The sequence below is a fragment of the Crocuta crocuta genome, unplaced genomic scaffold (genome assembly GCF_008692635.1).
Source record: "Crocuta crocuta isolate KB4526 unplaced genomic scaffold, BGI_CrCroc_1.0 scaffold168, whole genome shotgun sequence".
Lineage (NCBI taxonomy): Eukaryota > Metazoa > Chordata > Mammalia > Carnivora > Hyaenidae > Crocuta > Crocuta crocuta.
The window spans coordinates 5685173-5698309 of record NW_027532591.1 but is presented as its reverse complement, the minus strand read 5'-3'; the positions used below and the strand labels follow the sequence as shown (position 1 = coordinate 5698309).

At 53.8% G+C, this 13137-nt stretch overlaps 1 protein-coding gene across 1 annotated transcript; it reads right to left on the bottom strand.

Moving 5' to 3' along the window:
• Positions 1 to 4515: 4515 nt before the first annotated feature.
• On the bottom strand, positions 4516 to 12002 carry DMRTB1 (DMRT like family B with proline rich C-terminal 1). Its single transcript, XM_077779795.1, is given in 7 exon segments — positions 4516 to 4829; positions 4902 to 4945; positions 6301 to 6422; positions 6425 to 6444; positions 9658 to 9863; positions 11455 to 11697; positions 11700 to 12002. Coding segments are annotated over 7 exon segments (1002 nt in total). The 5' UTR covers positions 11959 to 12002; the 3' UTR covers positions 4516 to 4721.
• Between the last annotated feature and the right edge of the window lie 1135 nt (positions 12003 to 13137).

Here is a 13137-nt window from a genome sequence, read left to right as displayed (position 1 = left end):
CAGGGGGCAAAGGGAGGCTCAGAGAAGAGATGTGATGTGCCCAAGAACACACAAGTGGGAAGAGGCAAGGAGGAGGAGTGGGGCCTGAAGACCCTGGGGCATGGCCCACGAGACAGGCTACAACCCAGCTAGGGTCTCTGAGCAGCCCCCAGTAAGAGGAACGTAGGACCAGGTCCACCAAGACCACAGCACTGAGGAGTGGAAGGAGCTGTGAGGATACCCAGAGCTGTAAGGAGTGGATCTCCTCTCCCACGTTGGGCCCAGAGGGGTGTGTTTTGTCTCCGAGAGGGTGCAGAGCACCACCACCCCAGTCTCCAGGAAAACTGGGGGCATCATGGTGGGAGAGCTTCTCTCCGGTAAGGTTTGAGGAACCAAACCTATTAGTGCAGCCTTAGAAGACATGCATCCTTGCTCTGCACGAGCCACAAGAACCAGCATTCTGACAGTCCTGGCTCACACAGTGGGGCTTACGGTGAACCCCAGGCCACAGGAGATGCCGACCGCCTCTGGCCGAGGCCCGGAGGGCCCTGCCCACACTCATCACCATGATGCCTACTTAGCATTTTCTCAGGAGCCTCTGTGTACTGCGGTCAGTAGAGTGGGACGTGGTTTCCAGAGGCAAAGGTCCTTAGGCCGCTCTCCCTATGCTATGCTAGAATCTGCTCAAAAACGAGGGAGCACTCACAGGGTTGAAAAAAAATCTGAAGATAGTCACTCAGGGGAAAATGCATACTAAAAACTCTGTAACTGGTGCACCTGGGTGGCTCAGTCGGTTAAGCGTCGGACTTCAGCTCAAGTCATGATCTCACAGTTCGCGGGTTCAAGCACCACGTCGGGCTCTGTGCTGACCGCGCAGAGCTTGGAGCCTGCTTCAGATTCTGTGTCTCCCTCTCTCTCTGCCCTTCCCCCACTCGCACTCTGTCTCTGTCTCTCAAAAACGAATAAACGTTTAATTTTAATAAACGTTTTAATAAAACGTTTAATACACGTTTTAATTTTTTAAAAAATTAAAAAAAATTTTTTAATTAAAAAAACAAACCCCAAAACCCTGTAACTGTGCCCATGGATGTATGTGGCCCCCTGCACACCTTTAGAAGCTGTGTGACATTGGGCAAATTGCTATCCTTCTCTTTGCCTCCCTTTCCTTCATAAAATAGGGATGATAATGCACCTCTTCCGTGGGTTGTTGTGAGGATTAAATGAGAGGAGGAGTGCAGTGCTCAGCATACAGCATAGTTTCAGTGAAGCCTCCCTCCCTGTCTCTCTGCCCATGTGGAATCCCAGCAGACAGAGCACAAAGGTAAGGCAAAAGATGCAGCGGCGAGTGGCGAGAGCAGGGCATCTCAAATCCCCACCCCTAAATCCACAAGATGGCCCTGAGATGCCACCGTTCATTCTGTAACAGGAACTTGCCTAAGCTGAGGCCACACTGGGAACTGGGGACACAGGGACAAAGGAGACCTGGTCTCTGCCTGCAGGAAACTTGAAGACTTGGGAGAGGGACATCTATTCGGTGGGATCCGTGCGAGAGAGGGCTACAGAGGGGCCTGGACAGGCTGAGATGGCCTGGAGGAGGGCGGCAGGTGCGCTAAGTCTGAACGGGTAAGTAGGAGGTGAGTAGGTGAAGCTGGAAGCACGTGCAAAAGTGCCAGAAGGCGAGGACGAAGACTAAGCCATGGGACCCTGGGGTTGGGACTGGGGCTGGTGTCTGAAATACAGGAGGGCGTCTATTTCACAGGCACAGCACAGATGATTGCTGAGCAGTTGGCAATCACATAGCCCAGCCTAGAGGCTCATCATTCTGATTTCCCAGGGATTTCCCAGTCTCTGGGGGGGCGCTTCAAGCCCTGAGCGCGGGAACTTATTCTTCCAGCTCGGCTGGCAACGGGCCTGCGTGCCTCGCTGTGGCCAGTCGCTAGCAACAGGCCCCGCCCAGTTGCTTTCCGCGCGCCCTCTCCTGGCGGCTCCCTGACAGTACCTCCCTCCGGCGTCCAGCAATGCCAGCCAGCTGCCTTCCAGAACGTTCTCCCAGCTCATAGCCAGGCCTTGGCTTTTAGGGAAGAGCAGGGCTGCTGCTAGCTGCGGGTATCTCTGCTCCCCATCCTTTTCTGCCTGGACCTGGCAGACTCCACCCCTGCAAGACCTGGGCTGGGCCAGCCAGTGAGAGAAGAGGCTGGAGAGATGGGCAGACTGTTAAAGATACTGGCCCCAGAGCAGTAGGGAGCCATAGGTGTGTGAGCAAGGCAACATGCTCAGATCTTGTGTTTCAGTGCTCACGCTGAAGCTGCTGGAGGAACAGGGCATTCAGGGAGCGTAGACTGGATTGACTGGAAAGACTGCAGGGAGCAGGGGTCCACCGATTCCACCAAGGTAAATAAGCATGGTGAGAACACACAGGAAGGGACAAGCCGGGGCTCTCGGAACTTGGGCTTCACACCAGGCGTGAGGGAAGAAGGCAGATCTCCGACCCCATCCCAGAGTCTTTTCACTGCAGTAGGCACTCTCGAGGGTCCGGGAAAGATGCCACACAGTCTTCAGACATTCCTCAGAGCACAGGCCTGTAGAACTGAGCAGTCCTCCTCTTCCTGGAGTCCTGGGGACATGGACTCTGGCAACAGGACACTGACCTCAGCAGGCCAGAGCATCCCATCTCCAATACCACAAGCTAACTAAACATCCGGTTTCCTTGCACTGGTCTGGAGTTTTAGAGTCCATGTGGTCAGACTCTCCTACCTCTCTGTGTGCGTTGATCAAAAATGCTTTGATTAATGCAGCATGGTTGAAAAATCTTTCAAAAAAACATGGAGGCTAAGATCAAATAAAGTGTATTGAAAAAGAGGCACCGATCCAGCCTCACTTGGCCATTCTGACAGAAGGTCAGGGTCCAGTGAGGTCAGGGGGAGAGGCCAAATGGAACCCAGGGCCCCTGCAGTACTGTGGACCCACGGACAGGACTGGGGAGGGGGGGCAGGGGGGGTTTCAGCCTCAAAGCCAGGCTAATCCAAAACCAGACTGAAGCCAGGGCTGACCTACAGGTCTGCAGGGCTTGGGTCTGCCCTGCTGAAAGCACGGTCTGTAAAGCACTAACTGAAAAATTCCTAGGGCTCTACCTGCTCCAGTGGCTTCCGATAGAGCGGGCCCAGGCCTGACCACTACACTGTCGGGAGAACACGGAGGAGCACTTCTTGGTGATCTTCCTGCCACTTGTCCTGTGAGGATGCTACAGGTCAGGCAGGAAGCAGGTCGCTCTGTTCTCTTGAAGGCCAGTCCTCCCCTGGACACTGTCTCTCACCCAGAATCCTTCACTCCAGGCCCCCTATTCTCTTTCTGCACCCCCTACTAGGAGTGCCTACTTTCACCTAATTCACTCTTGCTCTTTAAGATGTAGTTGAAGGGCGCCTGGGGGGCTCAGTTGGTTAAGCATCTGACTTCGGCTCAGGTCATGATCTCACAGTTCGTGGATTCGAGCCCCGCGTTGGGCTCTGTGCTGACGGCTAGCTCAGAGCCTGGAGCCTGTCTTTGGATTCTGTATCTCTCTCTGTCTCTCTCTCTGACCCTCCCCTGCTCACCTGCTCACACTGTCTCTCTCTCTCTTTCAAAAATAAATACTAAAAAAAATTTTTTTTTACATAAGATGTAGTTGAGGCCCCAACTACTCCAGAAGGCTGTCTCTGCCCACCCACACAGCTGGGGAAGGGGGACTAGAAAAAATCTTTTTGTGTCTGCATCCGATTTCCTCCAAAGGTCTCCACCGCTTAAGAAAAGAGTAGCGATAGTAACAATAATGATAATAAAAAAATCTAGTAGCCTAGCCCAAGCCTCTCTTTTGGTAATAGAGGTAAAGGGAAAGGAGAGGTAGACCAGGGAGCAGCTTGCCAGGCCCCGGACCCCCAACCCAACACTGCCTTCCGCAAGGATTTAGAGACAGAATAAACCTTCCACAATGATTTCCAATGCTCATTTTATTTCAACAGTCAACTGTCCCCAGAGAAGGAACGGATGCCAGAGATGATTTAGAAGCACGTTCTACTATCTTGAGAATCGCCTCAGTGCTTACAAACAGCCTCCTTTTTAAAGTTGGCAATCACTATAAAACTATCAAATAGTCAAACTGTAACAGATTTTTTAAAGCAGAAATGATGCCTACAATGGCTCCAACTTCACGGATGGGAGCACCAGCGGTCAGGACGCTTAGTACTGGAGTAGGGGCGGGGCAGCTCGGGAGCCCGAGCAGCAAGGAAGGGCGCTGCAGAACCTGCTGCCAGCGCCCTGGTCCCCGCTGCTCACACCAGCCACCTGGATGTGCTGGAAGCCTGGTGTCTGCTCCCAGAGGGGACCAAGCGGAGGCAGAAGCAGAAGGCCGAAATAGATGTGCCTCCCATCCTGGAACCCGGCCTGAGGAAATCAAAGACCGCGTCTGGGAGTGAATCGGACAGCGGCACAACCTGGACACGGTTAAATTCATTCCTAAACGTGAGCTTCCACCAGCACCCCCCCCACTCCCCGGCCCCTCAGAGCCCTGGCCCTCTCCGCTAACCATCCTCCATCCTGTTCTTAGAGAACCTTAGAAAGCACCCTCCTTCCTCCTGTCTTGAAATGGAAATTAACTGCTATCTTATGCCTACTACTATCCTTCCTCCCTACCCATCCCTGAACCCAGACAAGAACAGCATTGCTGTAACACCCCCGAGCCCCCACGCTGCTGGCCCGAGCGGCCGGGCCTAGTCAGACTGCTCCTGAGAGGGCGGCTGGCTGGGCTCAGGCGGCGGCTCAACCTCCTCCTCCTCCTTCTTCTCCTCCTCCTCCTCCTCCTTCTTCTCCTCCTCCTCCTCCTCCTTCTCCTCCTCCTCCTCCTTCTTCTCCTCCTCCTTCTCCTCCTCCTCCTCCTCCTCGGGCGGCACCTCGGGCAGCACCTCTGGTGCAGACACCTCCATATCCTGGTCGTCTGTGAAGGACAAAGAAGAGGGGCTAGATTTACAGGATTCACCGGAGGAAGATTACCTACTTTCAGATGTAAACTTTCTGTAAGGCATTCTCACCCCTCCCGGTTCCTACGGTTCCTACGGAGACGGACTTTGCCTCTCATTTGCTAGTCTGGACACCGGCAACCTAGTTCCTGCCACACAACACAGACTCAGGTTCAAACTCCAGCTCTGCCTGTCGCAAGCTACTCCCCAGCTCTGAACCTCAGCCTCCTTCTGTCAAATGAGAGCTACCCAGCATCATCAAGGTCAGCAAGGGGAATTGGGGGAAACGATGAGAACGCTAATGCCTTCCTCGTTCTAGGTTTAGTTTAATCCTCAGAATCACCTCATAAGGTAGGGACCATTATTAGTCCACTTTTGCAGAAGGTGAAGCTGAGGCACCAAGGAGTGAATGAACTTGACCAAGGTTGCACAGCTGGTAAACGCTGGAGCCAGGACCGATACCCAGGCTTTCTGGCTCGGGGGCCAGGGTGCTTCATGCTACATCCCATGCACCTGAGCATCTCACACACAGCCAAGTGTTTAATAGGCCTTAGTTTCTTTTCCTAAGGAGCCTCAGGGAAAGATTGAAAGGGGAAAAAATATCTTAGAACCTCTGAAGCTGCAAGAGTCCTCAAAAGAAAACCAAAGCATCTCTACATCCAAAATTTCAACAGACTATCACAGGAACCCTGTGACATGACCCATTTTACAGATGAGAAGACTGAGTCCTAGAGAGGGTACAAGTGCCCGAGGTTCCCAGTGCACCAGTGGCAGAGCTGCAAAGGACAGGGTCCTAAGCTCCTGGTCTGTTTCTCTCTAAGGAGTGGCCTGGGGTAGAGGAGCCATTCCCAGCAGGCCTGTCCCAGCTCCAGCTACTGCCCCAGGCTCAGCATTTGCTGTCTCCCCAGCCAGAGAGGCCCCAGCCGAGCAAGAGAAGCCCCAGCCGAGCCAGAGAAGCCTGGCACCTCGGGTGTTCTGAACACACCACGTGCATGGCATCCTTCACGCCTTTGCCCACAGGCACTGATAAGGGGAGGGAATCAGCAGCGGACCTGGAGCCAGACAGAATTCTGTTGAAATCCAAGCTCTGCCGTCTGCCATAGAACCTCTCAAGGTGCTATAGGTTTTCTCATCTGAGACTGGGGACCCTCTCTCTTAGATGCTTGCATATGGAATGAATGGAGGGGTATAAGGAAAGAGCCTATCCCAGGGTCCAGTACACTTTAACTTCTGTTCTCCATTTCCCTGCTCTCCACAGCCACTTCAGATCAGGACCCCCTTCCTCTAGAATGTCTTCCTGGCTCCCCCAGACGCTGGGCTAGAGCTCACTTACCAGCGGTTTCCTTGTCTGTATCAGACAGGGCAGCGAGAGAGAAAGATGCGGGCGGCGGCGGTGGCGGCGGCGGCGGCGGCGGGAGGAAGTGCAGCGCAGACAGGAAGCCCGGCGGGAGGAACTGNCTCCCACGTTCTCCGACACCTGCAGGGCACACACACAGCCAAGAAGCCGAGAAGCCGGGGAGGAAGAGGCTTAGCCCGAGGGGCTGATCAAACAGGTCTCATACTCCTAAATGAGGGGGCTCCCCAGGGGGTCGATTTGCCTCTCTGGCCCAAACACCTGGGCACAGGGCGCTTGGAACAGGGTGTTCGGCAAACACCCACCAAATGAATGAAGGCAAGAAGAAATACTGGCACATCTCAGGTGAGCCTGGGGAATGGCCACAGTCACACAAAGGCCTTTTGTGTATGCTTAGATCCATGACCTCTCTCCACCCTCATGGCCCTAGGAGGGAGGTTCTAGTAGCATCCTCACTATAATAATGGAAAACAGTCAGTGAGGTGAAGCTTCAGGCCCAGGGCCACAGAGCTGGTAAGCGGCAGAGGCAGAGCTGGAGACCGAGTCTGTCAGACGCAGCTGCTCTGTACTGGGGAAGGGTCTGAAGGCATCCCCCCCCCCACCTGCGGCCCCATGTTCTGGTACAGCTAAGGACTTAGAATCGAGAGGCGGGGGCCTTTGGAGGCCCTGTTCCAATATAACAGGGTGCGGTGCAGCTGTCGGAGACCAGGGAACCTGGGGGACCTCAGCAAAGCAACTGCGGCGATCGGCCCTTCCACATTTCTGTTCCTTCTTCAGGACATGGAGGCTGAGCTCATGCCACAGGACCCCAAGGCTGGAATGGGGGCATCTGGAGTGGGGACTACACAGATTGGAGCTTAACACACAAAGACATGAATGTAATAAAAAATAATAATAAACTTCAGATGCAGCTCCTATTATTTACTTCTCCATCCAGATCCTTTAGAGCAGCACTTTACAAGCTGTGTTCTGGAGAACCCCAATGTCCTAGAAGAGATTTTACGTGCTCTTAAAAGTGTTCTTTGTCAAGGGAGTTTGAGAAACCCCACCCACTGCCCCCGCATTGGTGTGTCACACACGAGCATGTTAAGGCCTTGAGGAAGTCTGCAAAAACCACTTCCTAACTTACTCTAGAGTGACTGCAAGGAAAGGAAGAAAGCCCACCTTTAAGTAAGTGCCTTCTACCTGCCAGATCCTGTGCCAGGCACATATCACCACGCATGACACCGTTTCTGTCTGTCAGTGGCCCTGCGAGATAGATACTCTTACCCCTACTATACGGACGGGGGCCCTGAGTGAGATCCTCAGAGGTTAGATGACTTCCCAGGGCCATATGGCTAGTAAACAATGGAGGTAGGATTGGATCCCAGGTCTGTCGGGCTCCGAGCTGGTGCTGTTTTGTGGGAAGAGAACAGAGGAAGTAAAGCAGCAGCAAACGGGGCAGGGACAGGAAGAGGAGGCTGAAGACCTCTCCGGAGAGTATCTCAGAGCCCGGGCAGGGGGGCAGCAGGACAAGGATGAAAGCAATTCATAGGTTCTTGGGTTTGAAAGAACTTCACAAATAAACCCCTGATCCTCTATCCAGACGTGGAGGGGGTGGGAAGGGGGATTATTAGTGCTTTAATTCCAAGCTGCTCAGCCAAGCCTCTCCCTGGATCACAGCTCCTGCCTGGGGCCTGTGGTGGCAGCTCAGGCCCAGATAAACCAACTGAGATCACACTCTTAACAAAGGCCGTCTGGCAAGCCTGTCAATCAAAGCGCTACCCTGGACGCCAGGCTCCATCCAAGCTTCTGTGCGAGCAGACGGTGGGTGCGTGCTCCACTTGGCCAGAGCCCCCTCTTTGTGTGAGGGCTGGAGGCGCTGTGCTCTCCTTGGGCTGCAGTGGGGTGGCCAGCACCCACAGAGTTCAGGGTGGGGGATGGGAGAGTCAAGGGCCATGTTTGCTCTGCCTCCGCATGACAGACAACACCCCAGGCAGCAGAAAGTGCCAGGGCTCCAGAGCTGGGGTGACTGCTGCTCTGTTACTGACCAGCTATGTAATGTGAGTCCCAGTCCGTCACTCCCCGGTTCTGTGACCATGAGCAAATACTTACCTTCTCTGAGTCTTCTTCCTCCACTCTACAGTGGAGGGATACAGAGCACGCACCCTGATGGCTCACATAAGGATTAGGAGGCACCCCAGACATTATCAAGACCAGTGGTTTCCAAACTGTTTCCCCTTGGATCAATGGAAAATGCCTTATCAGCAGAACTCAATCCGAAATTGAGGAGATGCTGCTGGGGCGGCAGCAGGAGTGGGGACCCAGCGCCCGGTGTGCCGGACCCGCCTGGACACATCTGGAAGCTCACCGGACCCGCTCCACACTCTGCAGCTAAGACTCACGGCATGGAAATGTCAGGTGCTCCTCCTCCTTCTCAATCACTTTCCACAGTAAACAAAGAAGCCTGCTCTGTTCTCGCTCTTCTCTACCCTCCACCCAAGAGAAACATCTAACACCCAGGGTTGTTGGGCTTTTAGCTCTGAGGGAGGGAGGAAAGGTAACCGAGGTCTACTCTTCCATGAGCTTGAGCCGCACTGGAGTGGACCTTCCCCACAGGCCCAGCCTTATGGACCCAAAGGCAGGACTGGCTACCCAGGCCTCTGGTGACCCTGCAGTCATGACACGTCTCAGGGTTGCCAAAAGGGGAAGGACTTTTAACCGCTCTGGTCTGGAAGGAGCTGGTAACCAAGGCTGCAAAACCTGGTCACCCCGACTTGTACCTTACATAACAGGGATGGCCTGACTCTTCCATACGCAGCATTCAAAACTCCAGGCCTATGTTTGGGGGAAAGTTTCCATAGTTTTCATGACTAAGCTTGAATTCCTCCCGAAAGCCCTCTGCAGTCTCAAGTGGCCCACACACTTGGGCAGGGGACCTACGTGTGCTCCTGGCTCTGCCCTCAACAGTGTGGTGCCAGGAGCAAAACGAAGCGCCCTTCCAACACCAGCATTCTGGGAGTCCAGGCTGGCGGTCCCTCACTCGGTCAGTGGTACTGTGTGGTTACTCCCAGGTTTATCTGAGATGCGTCTGCATTCCTTCTTACCTGAGCGCCCAGCTCTGAAAAGCACACGCCACAGCCCAGGCCGACTTGTTTGCACACGAATGGACTTGCCCACATATGCGCACTCCCACAGGCGTACACCGCACAAGGCCGGTGTTGTATCCGTCCTACCTGAGCTCGGGGCCTGGCACAGACTGGCACAGCGGGCCGCTGCCTGGGACTGAGGATCCGTAATAGCAAAAGGGCACATGGGATAAGGAGGAAGCAGGAGAGGAGCGAGGGTGGGACTTACCAAGCCGCCTCTGTGGTAGGGACTGCAGGACACATGCCGGAAGCCCCGCTGCAGGAGGGCCCCCGGAGGCGGGGATCCATCCTGGTAGCCAAGCGGGAAGGGGCAGTAGGAATGCATGTTGGAGAGGCTGGAGGACAGCTTGGAAGGCCGTCTGTCCAGGCGCTCAGGCCTCAACACACAATCGGAGCCGAAGTTCAGAGAGAGCCCTGAAAAGGTAAGCAATGAGGGAAGTGGTAAAACGACACGGAGCGAGGGAAGAGAGCATCACATCACTATGCAAAGGCGGCACAAGGCACTCGGATGCGCTTACAAAGATCTCCCCCCTCCATTACGCTTTTGATCCTCCCTGCTTTTTAAGCCCTTCAGCCAGGTCCCACTACTCTTAGAAGAAGTCCTTGGCGTCACCACAGAGCCCCAGGAGGGCGGCTCCCTGCCTCCACACGCACTACAACCCAACAGCTTCTCCTTTCTCATCACCCTCAAGGCCTTCGCAGATTTTGGTCCCTCAGTTTAGAAGGTGTTTCCCCCTAACTCCACTGTGCCTCTGGAAGTCCTCAGCTCCTACTCTTCCTTCGGACCACGGCGACACCATCAATTACTACAGCTCTTTGCATGGATTTGTGGGATTCCTCAACCAGTGCTGTCCCTCCGACAAAGACAAGATCCTTGAAGGCAACAAATGTGCCTTTCCCCCCTTCACTTCTTCATCACCAGTGACTGGCATTTAATTAAATGCTCAGCTCCTGTTGAGACGGAACAAAGAAAGGCACTGTGTCCAGTGAAAGGTATCTTCTCCTAGAATTGCCGTTTCAGGCCTTTCTTCCCCATCTAGTTTCCCGGGGACCTAAATTTTACTAGAATGTCCCAGGAGACAGAAACGGCCTTCAGAGAGCGTCCGGGCCAGTCCCCTTAGCGTAAAGGGGAGAGACCGCCACAAAAGAAGCTTGCCCAAGGTGACTGAGCAGTTCCCCTAGCCTCCTGTGCTCTTCCTACCGCACTGCCATAGGGAAAACCAAAACAGCGCACGTCTGTACCCAAAGCCTCAAATCTATATGTGACTTGAAACTGAAATTTTAAAGAGCCTCCAATCTATATGACTTGAAATTGTACTTTTAATAGTGAAACCAGAAGACATAGAGAACCATGTAATTTATGTATATAATGGGAGGGGAGGAAAAAGGCAACATCCATAGATCAACCGTTCTCCAGTGGGGAGCAGAGTACGGTCTCAGTCCCACGCCCTGGGAACAGGCGCGTACGGGTGCGCAGGCGCCACGGGCCAGGGCCCTTCCAAGGAAAGTCCGCTGGGAGGAGCCTCCAGCGGCTGGAAACGGAGTGCGCAGGCGCAGTCAAGTTACGCAGGCCCACCCACAGTGGCCTCCTGAAGGAGGCGCCACCAGCCCAAGGGTAAAGGGCGGGAAGAAGCGCGCAAGTGCAGTAGGGCCCCTCTCTCAGGCGTCTTCCTGAAGAAGGAGCCACAGCTAAGGCATCTGGGGGCCATTTTCTTTCTCGCTAGACGGCACAAGGCAAGAAGCTAAATTTTAGTATTTTAACGGCCGTCAGAACCACGCGTTCCTTTCTGGCGCTCTTTTTACCTTCTTCCAAAATGACACCCAACCCAAATCTCTATTTAGAGGAAAGTTTCCCAAATCAAGATTACCTCTGGAAAGCATTCCTCACCCCAACCCCCCCCAAGGGTCCATCCCCGCAGGACCCTGGACGGCCTGGGCCGCCAGCGTAGGGCATTGGAGAGGAATCCCTAGCGGGGCGAGGCCACACAGGGCCTGGGAATCTTACCGAAGTCGGCGAACGGCGGGCTGGGCACGGGCCGCAGCGGCCGGCGCAGCTCCAGGCGGTTCGGGCCCCCGCTGCCTGCTACCTCCGCTCCAAGTTGCGGCCCCACCGAACCGGGAACCGCCACCGCGACTCGATCGCCGCTCGGTCCCACGTGGCCGCCGCCACGGCCGCCCACAACCGGCTGGAAGGCGCTCGGGCCAGGGCTCGGGCCCCGCGGGGGCCTCTCTGGGAAGCCTGGCTCCNCGCGGCCCCAATCAACAGATCCTGCCCCTGTGCGACAAGGGCCTCCTCCTCCTCCTCTGAGGCCTGCTTCCTGAGCACCTTCTGCGCAGCCATGATCTTCTGGCGCTCGGTGATCAGGCAGCACTTCTCGCAAGTGCACTGCTTCCAGCGGCACTTGCCCGCGTGGCCCTTGACCGGCACCAGAAAGCCATGGTTCCGGCACCTGGAGCACTTGGGGGTTCGCAGCATCTTGTCGGCCAGCTTGGCAGGGTCCACCTTCATAGCACAACCGCCACCTCTGAGCTGCAGAGCGAGTGAGGCAGGGATACGCGGCGCCCCACAAGTCTCTGCTGCTGGGGACATTGGATACACTTGTAACAAAGCAGTTCTCCGTAGGTCCCGGGAACTGCTGCAGGACCCTTGCATTTTCCCTCCTTTTTTGGAATGCAGAATTTGGAGCCTTTGTGTGCCTTGGTTAATTACATGCAAGGGATTGAGTTGATTAAGCCCTTCATGGGATGCTATTGCATGTATGTCATCTGGGTTATCTGAAGTCTTACGCATTTAATTTTCCAAACTTTCTATTCCCGCCACACGGCGGACAGAAAGTATTTTTGTAACTTCAAAAAAGGCGGAGTGACGTTCAACGGTCCACAGATTTAAAGCACCAGAGGAGCAGAGCTCACAGTCAACCCATTTCAGGAGAAAAGCGTTCTATGAGGAAAATGGTGTTTCTCCTTCCAAAAGTTGCTGCTTCTGCTGAATTTCCTTTCTCTCTCCTAGTTCGCAGTGATGCTTCCAGAACATTCTCAAGAGCTCCGTGCAGTGCAATAGCTGCTCAAGGGTCTGCCCATAGAGGGAGGGGCTTGGTGGTATAAAAATGCATTTCTGGAAAATGGTACATTGCTGATGCCTTCCAAAGTAAAGCATACTTGCGACAGGAAATTTTAGCATGAGCTTTTTATCATTTCTTAACGTTGCCGTGAATTTTGCCATTCCTGTAAAGCAGGCTAAATCTTGGGACACCTGAAAACTGGCACAAATTTCATAGTTTTACAATGCTACTAAATTAATTCATTTTCTTGTTTGATAGAAATTTATGCCACTCTAAGGCCTTTTTTTTTTGTTTTAGGCCTCCAAAATAGAAAAAAAAAATGAGTCACTAACACCTAAGTTGAAAAGCTTTAATTATAGGATCAGTCATATTTAGGGAGATAGTTACACTTAAAACCTGACTAAAATGTGTGTGTTTTAAACTGACCTTTTTCTGAAATTTTTTTCTGGTAGCAGAATGGTTAGACACGGAGGCCTGGTGTCCACCTAGATTTTCCTGAGCTCTTGGTGGCAGCTTGTCCTTTGCGCTTCTCACCAGCTGCCTGACAATAGGAAATGATTGCCGTTTTCCGAGGCTGACGCGGAACGCAGAAATGAGGTTTGTAAGGCCTTTTTCTGCTTTAAAGA